This window comes from Halichoeres trimaculatus, unplaced genomic scaffold (assembly GCF_033239565.1).
Source record: "Halichoeres trimaculatus isolate MK-OKI-2021-1 unplaced genomic scaffold, fHalTri1.1 fHalTri1_scaffold_11, whole genome shotgun sequence".
In the NCBI taxonomy this organism is placed as follows: domain Eukaryota; kingdom Metazoa; phylum Chordata; class Actinopteri; order Labriformes; family Labridae; genus Halichoeres; species Halichoeres trimaculatus.
Window position 1 is genome coordinate 14,119,233 of NW_027437189.1, and position 22,322 is coordinate 14,141,554.

Sequence of the window (22,322 nt, forward strand, 5' to 3'; positions counted from 1 at the left end):
CAGCTGCTGTAGGTAACATTGATTGTGGGAGCAGGGAGGCGTGCAGCATTGAGGAGTGAGAGGAGGCTCCCCTGGAGAACACCTTTTTTTTCCAGCACGGTCTTATGGCCAGTATTACAAGCACAAGCACAAATGTGTGGAGAGGCATTGACCAGCTACTGGAAAACATCTAAGCTATCCAGGATCGATGCCAAATTGATCCCAGAACTATGTATAATGTAGGCCAGTGGATGGTTTGTCTCGCTCTTCCTACCTCATACGTCAAGAAGGGGCTGAAGTGCAAGATCTGGGGTGGTTTATAGATGGAGAACAGATCCCCAACTGAACTAAGGTATGTTTTAAGAATAATGTGGAGCCTGAGTAACTTTGCTGAGTCTGATTATATGAGCCATGATGATGCACTTTCTGCTTTTGAATTGATGTGGTGCATCAGCTGCCAAAAACACAGCTTACTCCATGGTTTTTGAGCAACAAGAGTGGACACAGTGCGACTTCCACCTCTCTCTTTTAGCATGAGGAGCTCTACGCAGGCTCTAATGAGCCGAATGCTGGAGAGGGCATCTTTTTACTCCAGCACAGGGACTCATAGAGCGGACTCACTCCTCTTTAATAGATGCCAAGTGCAGCTGTCAACAGCTCCTTGCTCTTATGATGCTTTCTCTCACCCTCCTATGTCTCTATCCCTGCTCACTTTCACTCTTCTCCCCTTGTCTTAAACGTCCATCTATAGTCACGGGAAAAAAAAAAAAACATTAGACCACCTTTGTTTTCTTCAATTTCTTGTTCATTTTAATGTCTGGTACTACAAAAGGTATATTACCAGAAGAATACAATGAACATAACAAAAAATGGAGCTGATTACATAATATTTTTTGTCCTATTTGACATGCGAAAGCTTTATTGTATTCTCAAAGTATGTAAGAGGCCATTTCATGTCATAAGCCACACTGCACATGCAAAGGCCAAGAGTGATTTCCTGCTTACATTCAAGCTGTAGCATGTCTCAGTTCTCAGCTCTCACTTCATGTATAAAACAAAACTATTATGTGAAGCTACCAAGGCAGCCATCTGCTGGAAATTTGCATGAGTGAGAGAGAGGTAGCCAAAAAACTGATGATCTCCAAGTCAACTGTGCATTACACCAAGAAAAAGCAAGATAACCATGGTACTACCAAATTGCTAGCTGGTCGAGGCTAGAAACATCTTTCTACCCCATGAGATGACCGTGCACTCATCTGTTCTTGTGACAGGACTTGTTGTCAGACCTCCAGGGACCTTAAAATGAGTGGGCACTATTTTAAAATGTCACTTACTTAGCAAGGAGAGTCCTAGACCAACTTCTTGAAGCTGGTCTGAAGTCACTCAGGGCACAGAAGAATTCCTTCATCAACAAGAGGCAAAGGAAGGCCTGGTTACTCTTTGCTAGGGATCACAAAGTTTGGGCGAAGGTTGTCTTCAGTGATAAATCCAATTTTGGGTTGATGTCCACTCCAGCCAATTTACCGGTTAGGAGACCTAAAGAAGCCTACAAACCAGACTGTCCTGCCCCTACAGTAAAACGTAGGTGGATCAGTGATGGTCTGAGATTGTTTCAGTATGGGTGGAATGGGTCAAATGCAACCGTTAGAAGGGCAAATGAACCAGATCACATACAGGGCTACCCTTGAAAAAAATCTTCCTCCATCAGCTGGCATTTCCTGCCTCAAATGACTTCATTTTCCAACAAAACAATGCACCTTGCCTCATGGCCAGAACCTAACCATTCAAACCCTGCCTTGTCTGGCTCAATCATCAGATCTTAATCCAATTGAAAACCTGTGGAACATCATCAAACTCAAAATGGATAACCATAAGTCCAAAAACAAAGCAGATCTTTCAGAATTTTTGCAGCAGGAATGGGCTGCTGTGACAACGGGACAGTGTCAGAAGCTGGTGGAGAGATTGCCAAGATGCATGGCTGCAGTCATCAAAGAGTTATGCAATCAAGTACTAACTCCTATGTGCTTTATGTGACTAAAACAGACAGAAAAAAAACATAGAATGCCTGAAATCACTGTTTTTGGCAGTACAATGCCATGGCCATTATTGTAAGAATCTAAGTGATTTTAGTTATTATCAAGGAAACCACAGAAATGGGGAGGTATCAGCCCTTATATTAGATTATAATTGTCCAAACAAATGTACCTGAAGCTGTACCAGACATTGAAATTAACAAAAAAAAGTGAAGAAAACAAGGCAGGTTTAATAATTTTTTTTTTCATGACTGTAGATAGAGAATCCACTGCATCCCACTATGATCCGTGCTCAAACAATCTTAAAGCTGAGCTGGAGGTTAAAGCTTCCTACTCTCCACTTTCTTGCAGCTTAAAAGTGTAATATGGCCATATGAGATTACATAGATACAGTGTGGGATACATTATTGCTAGTGCATTAAGAATTCATGAAGTATAAACAAAAAAAAAGTCAAAATGATTCAGCTGAGGTGCTTTTGCTTGCAGAATCGAACCGAAACACTCTTTTTTTAATCACCCTACCTTCACACCTCTCCTCTTTGAAATGCATTTATCATTGTCAAGGGGAAAAAACTTAAACTTTCCTCCTCCTCTCTCTTTTCTGATTATCCTCTCCCTTTTCAGTTACTCCCCCAGCCTCCATCCCTTTCTTCAGGCCCAGTCTCTATCTCTTTTGTGTCTAATTGCATTTGAATTTTTTCCTGGTGTAATCTTGTGATAGCCTAGAGCTTCAGTGAACCCCTCCCTCATCCCAAATCCTCACCAGTCCATTTGTGCCCGGCCCTGGGCAGGTTGGTTTCCTGGGCTGCCCTGGAGGAAATATCAGATGACCTGGCTCTCCACAGCAAAACCCAGGTCATCAGGGAGGGCTCCTCTCACCGTATCCCTCACTTGCCTCCCCTCCTCCTCATCCACTTCCTGCTTTCAAGTGCGGGGCAAGGTCAAAGCTTTGAGGCTGCGTTCCCCAGACTTCACCACGAGGCTTGCTGGAGGCGCTGTACTCCCCTCTCCAACCAGACTTTGTTCCATCTATTCTTTCGCATCTTCCTGCTCTCTCATATTCATTTCATTAGCTCAAGCTTTTACTACAATCAATACAGTTTCTAAAGTTAGATTTTCTTACAGTGATTCATTAAGAGCCTTTTCATTAGTGTCACTGGAGCACCACTGTAACTGGAATAATACTGTAATGGAAAAACATATGCTGTAATTGTTGAATCTTTCTTTTTTTGAGTTCTGGTTTTAGAAGTCTGAGCTCCCAAAGAATGACTCAGGATTCTTATGTTTTTACATAATGTGTCATAAATTAGGAGCTAAAAAAATATCTAAGATTGAATTTTCAGACAGTGATGTCAGTGCTGTTTTTTGAATGTAGGCGAAGCACAGGAGGGATTTTGCCCCCGAGTTCTGTCCTCCCAGCTCTTGATGTCTCATTTTCTGTCACGTCAGATGCGTCGTGGATGCAGAAGGAGAGGCGAGACATTATGGATGGTGTTTAGAGACAGGTGTCTGATGCGTCCTGAGATAATGCCAAAAGAGTCCTATCTCTCCTCCTAATGGAACAGCGACAGTTGTTTCAAGTGATCAGGTCTGTCATCCAAATGCCGGAGCGTTGGTCCTCTCAACGCCTCTCTATTCTCCCATAAATCAAAGTTGCCAGTGAGGGAGGGAATCAGAGGGAACAGCAAAACAATCTAGCCTCAGGTGATCCCGGGATGGTGAATGTACTCTGGAATAACTCCATCAAATCCTGGCATCATGTTTGACTGAATTTTGGCTGAAAATCTAATAAAATACTTTTGATCAGGTTGACAAACAGTTTCTCTTGAGATTGTCGGAATAATTTCCAAACAATCACAATATGGTACGAGTCAAGTGGTTTTATTTTCCTGGAGTTTCCTCCTCCTGCATCTGCACCCGCATTCCGTGGTGCAAAAGAATTGAAAAGGGATGAATATGTTAGTGTCATCTCCAATTTCAAATAGGTAGACATTTCAAAAAGCTGATTCTCTCTGGAGAAAATGTTGTACCTCTGGAGTGAAAATATCATTTGAAAGGCGAGACAGTAAAAGCCAGTCATCTCAAAATGAAAATTTTCTTACGGTGGCTTTCCTTTTCACCTCAGCGGTTATAGGAAAGAGGAGAAGAAATGAGAGTGAGTGAGAGACAGATTGGAGAAGGTGTGTGAGAAAGGAAGTAAAGCAGGAGAAACCTTCTGATGAGTAGAGGAGTGACACATCCTGAAGAGCATGTTAATAACGTGCCAGGCTTGGACAGGTAACCAGTAATCAGAGCCCTCTGATTGTGACACAGTAGACAGGAAACACACACACAAACACTCGCGGCCTCTCCATCTCCATCAGGCCCTGAAACTGCAAGACTGCAACGCCGTGTTCTGGGGCGGCCCCCTTTTGCTAACAGTGTGTCGCAGCTTTTACGGAGACAAAAGAAACAAATGAGATGGCTGGGTTACAACAAACAGCTCGGGGTTGTTCTCTCCCCTGTAAAATGAAAGGGCTCTTTCTTTTTTTTTCTGTTTTTTTTTTTTTTTCTTCTCTGCAACCACCGTGTCAATTAGAGGAGGTGTTGCTCATACTCATTCTCTGGTTCACTGCCAGCTTGAGGTGATTGTTATTTATTTAGATCCAGCTTGGAAAGAGAGTTTAAGCAGTGCAGAAAAAAAGCCCTGACTGGAAGAGTGTATTTCAACATTACCTGGAGATAAAACCCCAGGAAGGATTGTGCCAACAGTGAGGCAGAGGCAGAAAGGAAGGAAGTACAAACAGCCTCACACGTGCATGACTCTGACCTGCGAGGTACTAGCTGTGTGTACAGAAAGCCTCCTTTTGAATATTTCCCCAGTGACGAAGAGCAGGCCAGAGGCACTGAGGTCAGCAGATAGAGTCCAGCCCATTGACAGCTGCTGGTTTGACTTTGATGCTCCATCAGTGTTCACCCCCCCTCCTCCCTCCCCCCACCCTTCCAACCACCGCAAGCGTGTTTGCTCAACCTGAACGCACGCTAGCCTCTCATTATGCCGCCCATGCAAACTTTGTCTCTTTTGCAGCTGTTTAATGGCTGCACGTCTGTTTTTGTTTGTTTCCTCACCATAAGATTATTGCACCTTTATGGTTGGTCGGGGGGTTGGAATAATCCCTGGCATCTGTTCGGAGAGGGAGGGGTGCGCCGAGAGCCAGAGGTAGAGGCGTACTTCTATTTTTTATATTTTTAAGTACAAGACCATGCGGCCCCCTATTTTATCTCCTGCTACTGATGCTGTTTGGATTTTAAAGAGAGTGATGGAGGGTGCTGTGAGCAGGCACAGGGGTCACTGAAGGAGCTTCCCCCTGCTGTTTATCCTGCACAATATGAACACAGAACATAAAGGATTAGTCTAATTGCAGCTTTGTTTGTCCAATTTTCTAATAGATGTATACAGAAAAGTAACTTAGCGTGACCCTGTTTTTTGAAGCATCATTTTCCCCTCCTTTGTTGTACTTTTTTCTCCTCTTGTGCTACACACGCAGTCTTGTGCTCAACCCTTTTTCTATCTTTACTTAATTCAAGACTCCATCTCCCCACGACTTCGCTGCCTCCGGTCATTATGGCAGGAGAACAGGAAGTTAATCAACGCAGCATTATCTCCCAGCCTGCACCTGGAGGTGATGGTGCCAGTCATGCTACAACCCGACCGCTCTTTCGGGACTCCTGCCAGCCTGGGAACCCCTCATGCCGCTGTGCCCTGCAGCGTCCCTACAGGCTATCACCAGTGTGTTGTGTCTCTGTGCCAGGGCACACTTGTGGCTTGTGGCCCTGATGGTCCAATGAGGGCTTTTCTCTTGGAGGTGAAGCGTGGTTTTGCATACAGAAAGAAGAAAAATGGAAGGCCCAAAACTAGAACTGAGGCAGTGTTTTTTTGTAATTCTTTTTGCTTACTTTACAGTTTCCCTAGTGAAAACAGAGGTGGTGTTTATTTGGAGGCTGGGGTGCTCAGTGAGGTGGTCTGGGGTGGCATAAAAGTCTTTGGGTCAGCTGGGAGTAAACTGAGTTGATCTTATCTCTCACATTGAATTTATGCCACTTAAACTAACTTGCCAACTGGAATTTACACAAAGTGCACCAATACTGAATTAGAGTTGGCTTAGATACGCTTGTCTGGACATTCCAATGAACTCACTTTGTTCCTTTTTCTTTAATATGAGATATGCAAAAGGTACGACAACACAAATCTAGAAACTGTTTGAATCAAATCAAAAAATGTTGAACAACACCAACACGAACAAACAAAAGCTGTCAACGTGGAACTGTTGTTTTTTGTTTTGTCACTGAAACAGTTATTACACAGATATTTTTAAATTGAATCGATTTTAATGTTTGGGTAGACTTTCACAACTTTCATCATTGACAGCTCAGCGCTGGCTGCTTCATTTACTTAAACCTGACAGATTTCAGAACCTACAGGGCGGGAACAGCCCCATGTTTCTGCCCGACAGTTTTAGGTGAGGGGAGCGTTCTTTAATTAATTTAAACAGGGCCTGTCGCCAGAATAGACCTTTAAAGAAGCTAGCTGTCTGAGTAGTGTCTAGTCATAGAGCACTCTTTCTCTTCCTCTCCCTTGCCTTAATGCATTTTTTTCCCGTTTCTTTTTTACCTTAAACAGGCCCACTAGTCTGACTTTTTGAATTTGTATCTGCTCTGTCTCGTAAAAGTTGGACCCAGGTGTAACAGAAACAGTCTTGGCTCAGGACACACTCTTAAGGTGGTCATAACTTTCAACTGTACGTCAAACCTAAGGTTCCTCTCAGGTGTAAGACCAGCTGGTGCAGTTTGTCTCTTGTTTTATCAACCAGCAATCTAAAGTAGATGTCAGCCCAATCAGAGGCGGGGCCTAAGTTTCAAGCAACTTTAACACTTTAACTTCTGTTTTAAACTTTTTTTTCTTTTTACTGTGACCTGTACAGACATGTCATCTTTTATTCTATGAAAAGAATAGGAACGATTTGCATGTTGCCACAAAGTGCACTTTAAAAAAAGTTGCTGTAAATTTTACAGTAACTTACTGGGTGCAAGATTCTAGTAAGGAACTGTAAGAGTATTTACAGTATCACAGCTGTATTTTGATTTACAGTGTCATTACTGTGTTTTTGTCACACTGAAAAGACCTTTCCCAATAAGTTAGGGCTGTAAAGATTATTTAGAAACAGATGAAGTGTAGGGTTGATTTGTATTTTTAGAACTGCATATATAAATTTTAAACATTGGATTGCTTTTTAAGATAAAAAAGGGCAATTTGTGTTTGGTCACATAACCTTTTGAAACCCCAACCTCCACAGCTGAGCTACCAGAGTCAAAAAACTGTCGTCACACTCCTGAAATCACACACGTCCCATGTGGACGTGGGAAGTTACAACCCAATTTCCCCACAGAGGCTGTACTCAAACTCAAGCCTTACACTGCAAACAAAGCAATATTTGAACAAGATATTCCAACATAAAGGTTTGTTGACACTCCAACGAGAGGAGAGCTGCACATCCTAAGAAAGTGAAAACATATTTTTGTTGAAGATGACACCAGGTCTGTGTCTAGCTTGTGTCTGCCTCTCTAACAGTCTGAGAAGCTGACAAATGTTCTTGCTGAAGAGTGAATTGCTGCCTGTCGTTGTTAATCATTAGGTTGTCCACCAGCATCCAAAGTGCTTTTATTTCTGCCCATTAGTTTGGTGAGAAAATGGCCGGGTATGGCCTGGCGTGTTCCTCTCTTACACTCAGACAGAAGCAGTTGGCAGGGCGAGCTTGAGAAACATGAAAGCGTCTGAAGTATCTTTATTTCTCTTCGTGGCAGTTTGCTTTTTTTTGTATCTATACACTCTCTTTGTATACAACTGCCTCCCAGGGTTCTACGGCTTTTTCTTAAGACACAGAACACACGCATGTCAATATTGTGAGAGTGGCGTGTAATTATTATTCAAAGGTTAAAGAGTGGATTGATCCATAGAGGAGTGTCAAGGGCAGATCAAAGGGATTTAGGGGAGGATCGGACCAAAAATGTTAAAAGCCGCTCGCTCTCAAACACAGAGATGTCAATCTTCCTGAGAGCACCTTGATGTCCTCAGAGGAGAACTTGATCAAAGCATTCGTAACAAAGATGGTCTCCGAAGATGATCTGACCTCAGCTGCATTCCACTTCTGTCTTTCACTTTACTTTTTTTCTTTTAACCAGTCTCCATTTACCTGCCTGAGCTCCCCGGCACGGCCCCTGTCTCCGTCTTTCCTGTGTTTGTGCTGCTGGTTAGACTGTCTGAATATCAATGAAGCAGTCTCAGCGATGTATTACAAACACAAGAGAACAGTGATTAAAGATGACATATCTAAGCCTCACTCCCTTCCTCTCTGCTCTCTCTTCTCTTTCTCACAGGAGATCGCAGCTTACTTGATAACATTTGAAAAGCATGAAGAATGGCTAACGACATCCCCTAAAACAAGGTAAGGAAATTATACTCCTGCTGTCTCTTAAAACAGAAGTTAAGATTCATAGCCATTAAATTATTACATTTAGGGAGCCAACATTTTTAGCTGAACATATTTTCCTCTTCAACACTACTTCCCTTATTCACAGCTTGCAGCCCCCTTCTGGTTCAGTGAAGGATGTTAAATATTACAGGCTGCTGATGGCTACTCAGAAAAGTTTGCAGATAAATGATAGAATATTAATATTGACTAATAATTGCCTTTAAGCAAGCCAATTAGCATAACATGCACCGGCGCTTCATCTGTTTTGGATGGTATGTTAATTTGTTCCTATTTGTCTGCACACTCACCACTCGACTAATAACACTGTTGAAGCTGGGGGTGTTTGTTGGGGTCAGACATTACACCCACATGTGGAACTAAATGCCAGGAGCGAATGAGATATTTGAAATAAAATAAGGGTGCCAGCGTTGCAGCTAATTCCTCTTGTTCATGCATACACGTGTGGAGCCAATTTGCAAATAAAGGGCACAGTTTCCTTTGCTTTTTGACAAAATGTTCCACTTCTACACACACTTCATACCAGAAAACAAACAAGTTTGTGGCAGCCTTGTTTGTGGTGTACATCAACTTTGTAGAATACAAAGTTAAAAAAAAAAAAAAGCTTTCTTCTGATGTAACCTTCTAACAAACATCCTCTTTACCAAAGTTTACTTTCCATACATTTTAGCCAGCTTTCTGTATTTAAAAACCTTTTCTTCTCCTTTTCTGTCAGCTGGTCTGGCTACACAAACATTTTAACAGTTCTCATCCATGTGTAAATGGATCCAGACTCAGTGACTTGCAGCCCATCTTTCATGTCCCCCTCCCTAACCCATCTCTCTTGCACTGCCTTGGAGGGACATTGATAATAGTTCTGCACAAAGACACTGCCAATTAGAATACACTCTCTGGTGTAATTACAGAGCACGGGCCAAAAGAGCACCAAGCTCACCTGGTATATTTTCTCAACCCAGAGTGCCACTTCTCCTCAAGCCTTTTCTCCTTCTAAACAAAAATAAACCAAAGTCAAACATCTCTCAGCTGTGGCCTGCATGATAGGTCCAAAAATCACATGTAGTTCTTTCTCCAGGATACATAGCTTTGATTTGACTTCCATTAAAGAAAAATACTAAAACTATTTCTATCATACTTAATGCTTGTTGTTAGGGTTCAAGGGGGTAGAACACATGTGAAATACAATATTAATATAAGACTGCTATTATTAGCCCTCAACATAAAACATTTATAGACACATGTGAAGCTGTTACCAGCTAAAATCAATGCTTTTATAACAAAAATAGTCTTTACTTCTATATATTTTGAGGAGATGATGTGAATTTGTATGAGTTTCAGGGCTTCAATTTAATGTTGAAAGTAATACTTTAAAAAAAGAAATGTAAGACTGTTGTGATCAGGGGTGCCTCTTTCCAAGTGTTAAAATGGATGCTCTGTGTTTTTCCAGGGGCAAAATCACAAAGGGTCTGAAGAATGGAATGTCAGTTAAAATTAATCATAAGTTTATTCAATAATAATTAAATGATAATAATGATAATAATATCAATACCAAACAATAGTAAAAAATTCTTTATCAATATAGCACCTTTAAAAACACTGGTTTACACAGTGCAAAACAAGAAAAGTAATTGAAAGGAAAGAGGAAAAATAAATAAATAAATAAATAAATAAAAGGGGGTACAACCCAGAAATGTACAGCCTAATACATAAAAGCTCAATGACAGGAGAGGAAAACCAGGCAAAAAAAAATCCACCCAAAAGAAAGATATAGAAATGGTCAAAAAAAATAAAAAAATTAAAACTATAAGAAAGTGAAAATGAAAATTAAATAAATACACAAATAAAAAGATTAATTTTATTCTTACAAAAATAGAAGTCTTAATATAATTAAAAGAATATTGATAACTATAGATATTAATACAATAAAGGAGAGTCATCAAACATCGTACAAAATATACAAATATCAGGTAAGTGAAAAATTAAAAAGTTCAAATAAATAACTTACAACATAAAAGGGGGAATTGGATAAAAAGGCAACAGGACAGCATTCTGTCTGGCTCATGTGCTAAATTATGAAAATAAGAATGATAAAACATTGGATGTAGTGATCATCCCCAAAGATATATGTAAACTGTCACAACATGGCACAAAATGCCCACAAATTTCAACTCACTGAGTTAATCCAAGAAAATTGTATCATTGAGTAAAATCTCTGTTTTTTTCTTTAAATACAAACTAACTGTTAATCCACTGGTATTTAAAAAAAATGCTCTTCCCCTGATTAGTTGAGCTTAACACATAGAGTTGTTTTCCTCACATGGTGGCACATGCACCCTGAAGTCACACCCTGCTGCTGCACTGCTTCTTCTCTCAAGCTGCTTGGAGCTCACAGGCTGACAGACAGAAAAAGACTCATGATTCATGAAGAGAGGGAAGATTTGTGAAGTCCCGTGAATGGGGCTCCCTTCAAAAAAGGGCTTAAAAAGCAGTTGTTGCCGAATCAGTCTCGGGAGATATTTGGGGGAATAAAGAACTGCAACACCGCAGTTTGACTCTTCCTGTCTGTAGTTACGTGTGTGCTGCTCTCCTGAGGCTTTCGTTTGACTTCAGGCCATGGGGCGTCACAGGAAACATTTGATGACACACTTTTCTGTTGTCTTTGTACTTATTTTTGCCCACACTGTCCAGGAAAGTGATTCTGTATTTCTGTGAATGTTTTTGCACTTTCCAGGTATAGTCACCCACAGAGCTCTCTTCTTGAGGGGAAGAGCCCATTGAAAGTAACTTGTCGGGAGAAAATTGGAGATTTGGGTTACAAAACGTCCTGAGGGGTTCTACAAAATAATAAATGTCCCGATTTTTGCCATTGTCCAGGTCTTCCCTACCAAAAAATGACACTTTCTCATCCAGTGAGAGACTTTAGATCAAGTGACTCTGAAGCCAAATGGTCCTCAGGATGTTCATGTCTGCACTCTGTCACCACTTCCACTCTGTTATCCAGCGGTCTCAGCTGCCAGTGTGCTCAAGGATTTCAACCCCATGTCATGTCACAGTGCAGGTGCTGATATCTCAGCAAACGTGTCACAAGGGAGCAGCCCTTGGTGTACACCTGCAGTTCAAGTGACAACACAACAACACTCCATGTTACGGAGGAGTCATCCCTGCAGGACAAGCTGTGTGTGTTTACTGTACCTTTGTGTGTGCGTGTGTGTGTGTTTCCAGGCTGGGAGAAAGGCTGTGAAGTGTTTGTGTTTTCCCAGATGTCAGTGAAAGGGTAGAGCTCGCTGATGGATGTTGGGGCCAGGAAAGGTTGTAGGGGAGTGAAAGGGTGCTGCGTATATGTGTGATTGATGGCAGCTGATTGATGGCTGGCCTCTGTATGAAAGGCTCTCTGCTCAAGGTTAAGGGTGAGAAGTCAAACTTGGGACACCTGTGGTTAAGTGCTGCCTTATCATTTGTCATCACACATCTTTAGGTGCTTTGGACGGGTGTGTGTGCATCTGATTGTGGGTGTGGGCGTGTGCTGTCTGCATGTCTGCGTGTGGGTTGACCCCTGTGGGGAATAGGCTAAGTAGGCTAATTCTGCCCCTGCCAGCGCCTGTAGACAGGGTCAGCGGGGCATGATGGGAGGCAGAGATAAGCAGCAGGGTCACACACGTGGAGGCGGTGCGCTGCATGGCTGCACCTTATGCATGTAACCACTCTGACACATGCAGGTCGTAAACATGGGAGTGGGCCACAGCCGGAGCGCAAGGAGCTGACGCTAGCTGTTTGACCAAGGTGACACGCGATGCAGGACATGCCCTGAATAGAGATGGCATCCTGTCAACACAAGGGAGATGAGATGAAGTGGACCAATTACATGCATACACAGATGCAGTTTACTACAGTGGTGCTTGTGCACATCACATAGACTCATACTGTAAGAATACAGCCAGTGTTATCTTTTGTTTTGGTCTGTTTCTGTTTGTTTATCATTTCAAAATCTGCACCGTGCCAGGGGGGAGAGTGTTGGTATGCTGAGTGATTGATGTGCCTAGCTGTAGTAATACACATTCCCTTTCAGATAGGAAGTGCAACAGTGCTTAAAATCAATACCAGTGTTCTCCCACTGACTGCTTGAACAGCACTACAGCTAATTCAGGCCGCACCTGTCAGAGCTGGGGAAATCTTTCCCTGCTTGGGCCTTACACTTTAATTTACACCCGCAGCCTTGCTGGCTTCCATTTCCATTAAAGGGAGAGCCTGGCATTATGGCTTTAATGAAGGCCGCGGCCAGGCTGTGATTTAAGATGGCCGTTACCTCTGCACCTTCACTCCACAGGAGGGAATGCACTTAAAGGGACAATTAGGATTTTCCTCTCCTGCATCCTCCCAAAAAGCCATTCTTTCCTCTTGGCTTTTTAAAGATGTGTCCATGTTGCTTTGGCTGATGGGATCTGAAGCAGCCTGTGGGAAGAGAGTGGCAAAAACACACACATGCACACACAGGGAAGTCACAGAGTCATTGTGGCGCAAAATGTAGACAATAACATTTGATTTGACCTCATCATGGGCGTTACAATGTGCTCCTGTTGAGGGAGGACATTCACTGTCTATCATAAATGACACAAATGTCTCCTTGAGGGCCTTTCTCAGAGGTGTTTGTATGCTGACAGATGGAGAAACTATCGACTAGAGGGTGTCACAGATTGGTCAGCCTAGAGAGCTAATGGACACCTGTGTGTCGTATAGCGATAGCTCGTTATCCTGAACATCCCCTAAATGGTGCACGGTTTCATGAGCGAAGCAGTCGCACATTAGGGTTACTTCTCTTCCTTGTTTGTTTTATAGCATCCTATAGAAGAACACACTCAGGGAGAGATTCTCTGCCCGTCACACACATTCCTCAGTTTGTGTGTGTTTTTATGTGATACCCCCTCTGCATAAAATATAAATATACAGTATGCTTGTGCTCACTATTGGACAGCTCAAGCTGTGTCAGCTTTTTGCACAAATTTTGTACACGTAAGTTTACACATGTGCTTACATGACCACAAAACACACACAAACACACGCCAAACGCACACACACACACACACACACACACACAAACACACGCGCACATACAGATTGTATATTGAAACTATCAAACAATAAGCACCGGCCCTTGGAGGGCCCTGCTATGACACTGAACCTTGCCGCCCCCACGTCCCAGCGCAATAGCCCTCTCTCCTCCCACATCCACAGCTACAGCAGCAGCAGCAGCTCTCCAAAATGAAACCAAGTCCCCTTAGACAGCTTCCAAAGACAATGCTTTTATTAAAACCTACAGCAGCGGCGCCACCCCAGAGGCACGGGCACACCAACAACAGAGTGGAGCAGAACGTCGAGGCAGCCTGAAATCTACTAATGACTGTTTGTTTGCCATTGTGTATGGTGTTTGCTATTGTGTGCAGAGCCTGTGATTTTGTGCAGATCTGTGTGTGAGTGGGGAACAGAGGGGATTGTGCTGTGGCATGTGTGCACATAAATGGCATGTCTGCTAAGCGAATAGTGCAACTCTGTATGTGGAAAACTCACTGTGGATGAACACGATCATGCATTCATAAATGTATTGCAAAAGTGTGTGTTTGTAATTGCAAGTGAAACTGTGTGGATGTGTCCCCATTAAGAATAGAGTGCTTGTGTATACTACTGTAACTGTGTGACTATTTTATAAGAGAGGTAGTGTCTGGTTGAGTCTGCCACAGTGAATAAGACCTCCCCAGGCCTGTGTGTAAACTCTGTTTCTGTCACCCAGTCTGGCACATAGTGTGCTTCCTGTGTATGTGTGTGTGTTTGTGAGAGGAGGTGGGGGCTGATGTGTAGGATGTGCCTGAGAAGGGCGTCTGATAGTGTTTGGTCCTAATGCTTTGTGGCACTCGTTGGCTGGCAGAGTTTCAGAGGAGAGTGGGAAAGGACAGGAGCAGCAGGAGAGACAGACACAGGGGAAGAGGAAGAGAGAGACAGAGAGGAAAGCACAAAGAAAGGGAGAAAAAAGGCATAAAAGATGAAGAGGTATTAGATAAGATCACATTGAAAGGGAGACAGTAGGTCATACAAAGCTGAATCAAGCCAGAATTATGCAAAAAGCTAACATGTTGAGTAAATGTGGAGAGACTGTTGGGTGAGGTAATACGGAGAGATCTCCTTCATCTATTTCCTCTGCTCGTCCTTCTTCTCTTCTGTTGTTTTTACCTCCACTCATCATGAGCAAAAGTTTAGTTAGCTTCATAGTGACACTTCTCCCCTGGATGTCCCATTCTGTCGGCCCCTGGAGGACACTGTCCCACGCTGCTTCCCCCCTCCTAGTCAACAGGCCTGACAAGGACAGCTCTGCCCACCTGGGGCCTTGTGGCCTGTGTGAAATAAAGCCCACCGGGGGAAAGAGGAGAGGACGGGAGTGAGGTGAACCCAGAGAGCATGAGGTAAGAGTGAATGAAGGAGAGAAAATGAAAAATGACCATCGAAGAAAGAGTGAATATGATGGAGCGAGGGCAGTTTAGAAAATGGAAACATGTCGATAAGAGAAGGGAACGGACGAGATGGAGATGGGAGGGATAGTGATGGATGGGGGTGAGAAGGAGGAGTAAGAGGGGGGAGGATTTACGCAAACAGACGAAAGAGCAGAGGAAAGATGGAATAGAGCGGGATTGAGCTGACATAGAATGAAAGAGTGTAAAAAAAGGAAAATAGAGTGGGTAAACAGCAGATAGAGATGGAAGGAGGTGAGCAATGGATTCAACTGACAGATAGAGAGAAGTCCTGTGGTTTTGGGGCATGGGAGGGAGAACGCAAACGGTCAATAGATTACAGCCAGTGCTGGGCCAGGCGCCTGGGCCTCAGACTCCGAGCCAACTTAATAGTGCCTCTTGTTTGTCTGTCCTCTAAAGTAATGCCCAAGCCGAGCCCAGGGAGGCAGCCTGAGCCTGAGGCTAGTGGAAATGGACAGGGGACTAGATATATGTTAGTTCTCATCCCAGCTGCTGTATATTACGCCGGCCAGCTCGCCCACCGGAGACTATTCAATAGAACATAGAACATCATCTAGCTTTATCGCCTTTATTCCCTCTACACTCACCACAACTGCTGCTGAAGGCCAGGAGGAGCAGGATCACTTCTAGGAATTAATCCTTTTTTATTGTGCGTCCCTTTTTTGTATGGTAATAGACGGTGAAGTGTAGGGCATCTCTTTACCTGTGTGGGTGTACAGCCTTGTGAAAGAGCGCTGTGCTAAAAGCTACTTTGTTCTGATATGTTAAGGTTAAGGGATATTGTGCAGTGTGGATAGACCGAGCAGCATTAAAAACCAGCTAGCCTCACTCAGCACGCCAATATGGAGGAGGAGGATAAGGTGGAGGAGATGAAGGAGTGCAGCCAGTGGCTGGCCACAGGAGAGAGGGGATAAATAAATAGAGGAGGAAGTTGATGTCAAGCAGGTGTTCAAGGAGAAAGTGTCAGCCAAGCGGGCCGAGATGGGGAGAAGTGCTGCCTCTGCAGCCTGATAATAAAGACTTAATTCAATTAGCGCTTCTGCACCGGTGAGCAGCGTGCAGGCTGGCTGTCATGGAGCGGGCCACAGACACAGCAGAGCACACCCTCAGACGACCAGCCCGACACCGACCCAGCACTTCACTCTGATCCCTCTCTCCCTCTCTGCACACAGTTACACACACATAAAGTAGACTTAACGTATTATTCACACCTGAGTCACAGAGCAGCCCAGACACTAAACCCTGCCTACACACCTCACCTACACACACACAAATACACACACACACACACACACTCTGAACACGCAGACACACTGCCTCATTCCTCACCTTCATCCCTCCCAAACTAAACTCTCTTCAGCTCTTCTCCCTTCAACTTCTTGATTTTCTATTTTCAACCCCCCTCTGCTCTCCACCCCCTCTTGTACCATCCTCTTCCACCTCATCACTCTGCTCTGCTGGTGCCGAGCGGCCGTATGTTGGCAGGTACTTTGAGGATTGTGACTGCGAGTCCCTATTTTCAGTCCGTCACGCCCTGGTGCCCAGTTGGGTGCTGTCCTGTAGGCATATGGTGTAGCGGATCCCGGATCCTGGGCCTTTAAAAAAGCTCTAGGGGGCATTTCGGTCCAAAACAGACTTTCTTCCTACGCATTTCCCCACGCCATACCCTGGAATCTGGTCCACCACTCTGTGCCTTGGGTGTGGTCCGAGAACGTCTGTTCCGGGCTGGTCACTTTGCGATCCCATGGGTGTTACAGTATCACCAGGTAGCAACACAAAGTTCTCTTTAACACTCCCCCACGTGTAGCAAGGTGCAGGATGGGGAGGAAGAGCAGGAAGTGGCAGAGGAACAGGAGGAGGAGGAGGAGGAGGAAGAGAAAGGACAGGGCACAGGGCCTCAGTGATACCGTTTGCTGTTATGTAAAGAAAAGAGAGAAAATAGGTCCTGGATCGCTGCCAGAGTGCTGGGTGAATCACCAGAAAAGAACAGGCACGACATGGCTGCGCGCACACACACACACACACACACACACACACACACTGGCACACATTCTGTCCCATTTCTTCGCCCCAGCTGAGCTTCACAGAACAGGAAGTACAGCGGATGATGGGTTGCCACGTGGCACCGTTCAATGTGTAAAAACGGCAAATGGCAGCATTGACCCCTGGCCCCTCCTCGTCATGTATGCGACAAAAAAAGAAAAACAGCCTGGCTTGCAATATGTACACTAAGTCCTGCATTGGGATCACACAAACCAAGCTTTAAAGCAACTTCATTAACTCAGCACAGCTTGTTTTCATCTCTCTTTTTATGTCTTTATTGCCCATTTGTTTGCTTTCCTCCCTTACCTTGCCACACAGAAGGCTGCTCCCCACAGGATCCCTGGCTCACTGGGCATGAAACGAAAAGATAGTTAGCCTGTTGATTCTGATGAGACATCTTCATTACTGTGGATTTATATGACACCCCAACTCCTCACACTCCTGAACACTTCCTCTGTCAGTTACTTTACCCCAGGCAAGACCCTTACTACTTAAACAGCTTCATTAAAGATGGGAGAGGGTGGAGTGGGTGGAAAGTGGAGGGTAGTCATATATTAATTTTGCATCAGTGAATTAATCAATTCAAATATAAGTCAGATGATAAATAATTAAAATCTTTTTTGTCGCATTTAAGAGAAGTATGCAGAAGGATAGGTGAGGACTATTTCAGATTGGATAATTAATATTAACTACTTTATTTAAAAGAAGAAAAACAGCTATCACTCTATGTTCTACTTTTACACAGGTGTAGGTTGACATCATTCCCAGTTTTCTTGCTCAGTTCTTTGTAACAGCTCCCACTCTCTAGATATCTTCAATCACGTCTTGGATGATGGAAATGTAAAAGAGGTTAAAATGTAGGATGATAAATATTCCCTTGTCCTCACAATAAGTAAAGATAATTAATGAGCAAGTGCAAAAAGCATGCTCTCCACCTACAACCCACTGACACGTATTTGTTAACCGATTTTTAATTTTTCACCCTTTCTCAGTGCTGTCCTCCATCTTTCTTCTTTCTGTTTGCTCGAAGGAGGTGCTGAGGAGATTTATGACGACAGGTCAACCAAGATTTAAAGTAGTCCTGCGCCTGACCCAAAGCAAAGCACTGCTGGGTACATTAACATGATAGCGATATTATTATGTCGGAATGGACATGAAGGCTTTCAATTATTTACAGGTGATGTGTTCGTTGAATTGCCAATGAAGTGGCTCGTAAATTACCCCCTCTGTCTAATCAAGCCTCCAGTGGAATAATGGAGAAAGTGCCGCCAAGGAGGAATCTCTCCCTTTCTCTGTCTTTCTTTAGTGTTTTGGGTGTGGGAGTGTGGGGGTTGGCTACTTTCACTGTAGGATGATGACACTCTCCAAATGACATTGGTTGAAAGGCAAGAAATGTGCCAGTGAGTGCAGGTTTAAAACCTCTCCACTTCATCACTGCTCAGTGCTTTACTGCGCTTTATGTCACCAGACAATGATCCAATGACAGCCAAGCATCAAAATGTGCAGCACCAGCACCTAATGTGCGCCTTGGTTTTGTGCCTGAAAGAGAGACAGGCTATGAGACAGACATTTAGACACATTGAGAAAGAGAGAGGGAGAACACAGACAGAAAAATAGAGAGCTGCTCTAAAGGTTGGCATGGCTCCACTCCAATACAGCCTTCCCAGCAGTAGCAACACTGTTCAGATAAAACACAGCCAGCCACCAGGCGCTGGCTGCTTTCTGGCATCTTCTTCTGAGGCCTGTGGTGTGGGACTTTGCTCAGTTGACTGATGGCCTCTTTGATTAAAAGAAATCAAATGCCAAAGAGTTTAATAGCCTGTTTTAATGTGCCTCCAGTGGGTGTGTGTGATTTCTTGCATATCCTGCTGATATGCAGACCTGGCACGATTGATGCAACCTCCCATTAGTATCCCATCAGTAAGTACCGAGCCACCTGCCTGCTTTCTGTCTTAAATGGACAACTCTATATTAACCTCAATGTTGTCTCAATTCTTTTCTCTTTAAGCCAAACCCATTGTACCATCCAACTTGTTCTCACTGCCAAATAAAAAAAAATCTGCTTGGTTTGTTGCCTGGAACACCAAAATATTGTCAATGCTTCTCTGTTATTTCTAAAGTCTAGCTTATTAAAATAAGTGTTTTCTTGTGTGAAGTTATTTTCTTTGCCATTTGTCCTTAAGTAGATGAAACTGTTGAAGAGAGACAAGAAAAGTGGGGAAGAGAAAGTGAGGGATGACACAAAGCAAAGGGTCAAGGCGAGGAGTTGAAACCAGTGACCACTGCACTGAGGACAGTACCCCAAGTACAAGGGAAGTGGATTAAAACTGACGGGCCAACTGCCAGCCCTTAGTGAGTTATGCAGGTGAGGTATTATAGACTGTGAAAGTTCATTTTGGTTGGTTTTCAGGGACAGTGGGTCAGACAAATATGCAACTTTCATCCAGGATACCAAGGATAGAGTCTTTTGCATATGTTTAAGATCAATTACTTGTAAAGAGGTAACTTATGTACATGTTTACATCAGACGTGTTACCCGAGTTCCCTAACTCACATGAATAAAATAGTCCCAACATGACTTGAAACTAACTTGCGACTGGCTCATTCATACTCATCTTTTTACTAAACCATTTATTACCACCATTTACCTAACCAAAATGTGAGTTTTACAATGTTCATTTTGTTTATTAGAATAGAATAGAATAGAATAGAATAGAATAGAATAGAATAGAATAGAATAGAATAGAATAGAACTTTAATGTCATTGTAACAAGTACAACGAAATTAAGGTCACAGCAGCAATCAAGAAAACAAAAGTAAGAAAGTGAATAGAGAGTGCAAAAAGGTCCATAAGAAAATAGATGATGACAGTTTGTCCATCATTCCCCAGTTCAGTCAGCCTCCACCTCCACAGGCTCCTGTCTGCTCACAGCAGGTGAAGCTGTGTGGTGTTGGTGTCTGTTGTTAGCTCTGTTAGCCATGTCTGTAAATAGCATGAGGCTACTCTGCCTTCTGGTATTCCCTCTGTTGCTGGGTTAGCATTGCTTGCTCGTCCATCTTATTGGAGATTGATCTTGCGTTCCCCATAAAGATGGATAAAAGGACAGGTCCATGTTGTCACTTCTTAGCTCACACCTGAGAACCAGCACGTTGTCCTCACCTCCTTCGCCTCACCTTGTGGGAAGACATCAGGCTTTACACCAGTTAGCAATGACATGCTACAGACTGCTAACAGCTGAGTTCACATGCAAACAATGCAGCCATGGTTACATGTAGGATCTCCAGACAAACACAGGAGAAAAAGTTGTAAAAATATTGCTGAAGCCACAAAAAGTTTGGTGTCTATGACCAACAAATGAGCCATACAAAGTAATGATCCACTCTTAATACAAAGATTACGAAAAAGAGACAAAAAAATTACAAGAAATGGAAAAAAAATGTTTTTCCAACTTCCACTCGGTAGTTTGGGTTTTTGTTTCTCTTTTTTAATGTAATATCCACTTAATGCTTGATGAAGACCAACTGCTTAATGAAGATCAATTGGGAAGTGTTAACAGTGTTGTAACTTACGAATCTATAAAAACATCTTCTTTAAAAGTCCCAAAAGAATCAAGCGTTCAATGTTTACATATGTGTTGGGCATCTTTTTGAAATAAAATAATAAACACAGAAATATTGAAGATATATGATACTTACATGACAGTTTTTAAAGGTCATGAAGATCAAGAGGGTATCATGGCCTAGACAGAAGCCTAGACACACCCCTGTATATCACATAAGCTTGCCTGCAACAGTAAGGTTAGCTCATCCTACCATCTAAGGTGTGTGGCTGATTTGACAGACGGGTGGTGTGTTGCTTTGTGCCAGACAGCCAAGCTAAGGCTTCAACCCAGAGTGCAGAGTTCTTGATTTGCCAAAAGTTGGAGTCAGCATTTTAAGCAAGGTCTCTACCATCTTTGGGCTTCGTAATGCCTCTCCGGAGCTCAGTGAGTGACATCACTGTGAGGACATCCACATTTTATATAGACAGTGTAATCTGACATTGCTTATACTTAATTGCTTACTTCCCTGAGGTATCGTACATGTGCCATTTATATACTTCAGCAGTACCCAGATTGCCACATTTTGAAGCTTCAGGCTACAGAATAAGCTGCTCAAATTGAACAGTTGGAAGTGAGAATACGTCCTGAGATTACACAACGGTTCCTCGGCAGCGTTGGGCTAATAGTATATTAAACCCGTTTTAAAGAAACAAAGACAGGGATTTGCCTCCTCTCACCAACCAACCTTCACAATCTATGATCACCTACGGCAGTTTACAGTAGAAGGAATGAAAAGAGAAGAAGAAATGACAGGAAGATGGAGAGGCAAAGTGGAGGTGAGATAAAAGTGAAATGTAATGGAGAGAGAGTACCACCTACCGTTCTGGTGTCTTCTGGCAGAGAGAATCATTTTTAGGGAAGGCAGGGTGGTCTGTTCTCAGAGCCTGAAGCCTCAGTGTTCTCCCTTTCTCTCTGTCTCTCCTCCTGAAGAAGTGAACTGGGGGTGATTGCGCCCACAATTAGGGCATGAGAGGATTAGTGGCAAGTGGGAAGGTGGTTGGGGGCTGTTTTTTGTTTGTGTGCTTACTATTCCCTGCAATTCATTGTAGCAGTGGATCTGTGAATTTTCTCTTCTTTTTTTCAGTCCCCATGTTTTCAAAAATAGAAACATCACAAACAGCACAACAAGCTAATATGCAAGAGGAGAAAAGGGCAAAACAAAGAGTCCAATGTGTGCTGTGCCCCTGTGCATGTTCGCTGTTTCACACTCTCTAACTTTTCCTGTCTCTGCGTAGCCTCACGTCCTGGGAGCCTGTTTACTCTCTGTTCCTGTTCCTAATGCCTTCACAGACGCCAAATCCCCAGCAACCCCAGAAATGTCTGAACACTCCCCATCTTTGCATCTATTTCAATTGCATTTCATTTTCTTACAGACAAACACAGAGATCACAGGGGGAGACTAAGCATTAGGGTTATTATGAGTTTAAAGCACTTAAAAGCTTTTGGCTGTCCTGGCACCAGGAGAAGCAAGGGTCCAGAGGAGCAGGGACACATCATGCTCCAGTTTTTCTGAGAGAACCAGGTCCCAGATGCGTGTGGTTAAGTGTTTATGAGTGCGTATGTGTAGATTTGTGCTCTGTATGCACATATACAAGCATTCCAGTTTTGGCTTGTCTCCAGGACTCT

General features: G+C 43.3%; 1 protein-coding gene across 9 annotated transcripts in view; it reads left to right on the forward strand.

Annotated features, from left to right (window-relative positions):
• Positions 1-22,322, forward strand: part of camta1a (calmodulin binding transcription activator 1a) — a 352,944-nt gene that overhangs the window by 154,905 nt on the left and 175,717 nt on the right. For all 9 annotated transcript variants that reach the window (XM_074680714.1, XM_074680709.1, XM_074680710.1 and 6 more), the window contains one exon: positions 8,427-8,494. In XM_074680714.1, coding sequence (XP_074536815.1) covers positions 8,427-8,494 — 68 coding nt within the window. The remainder of the gene's footprint in view (positions 1-8,426; positions 8,495-22,322) is intronic.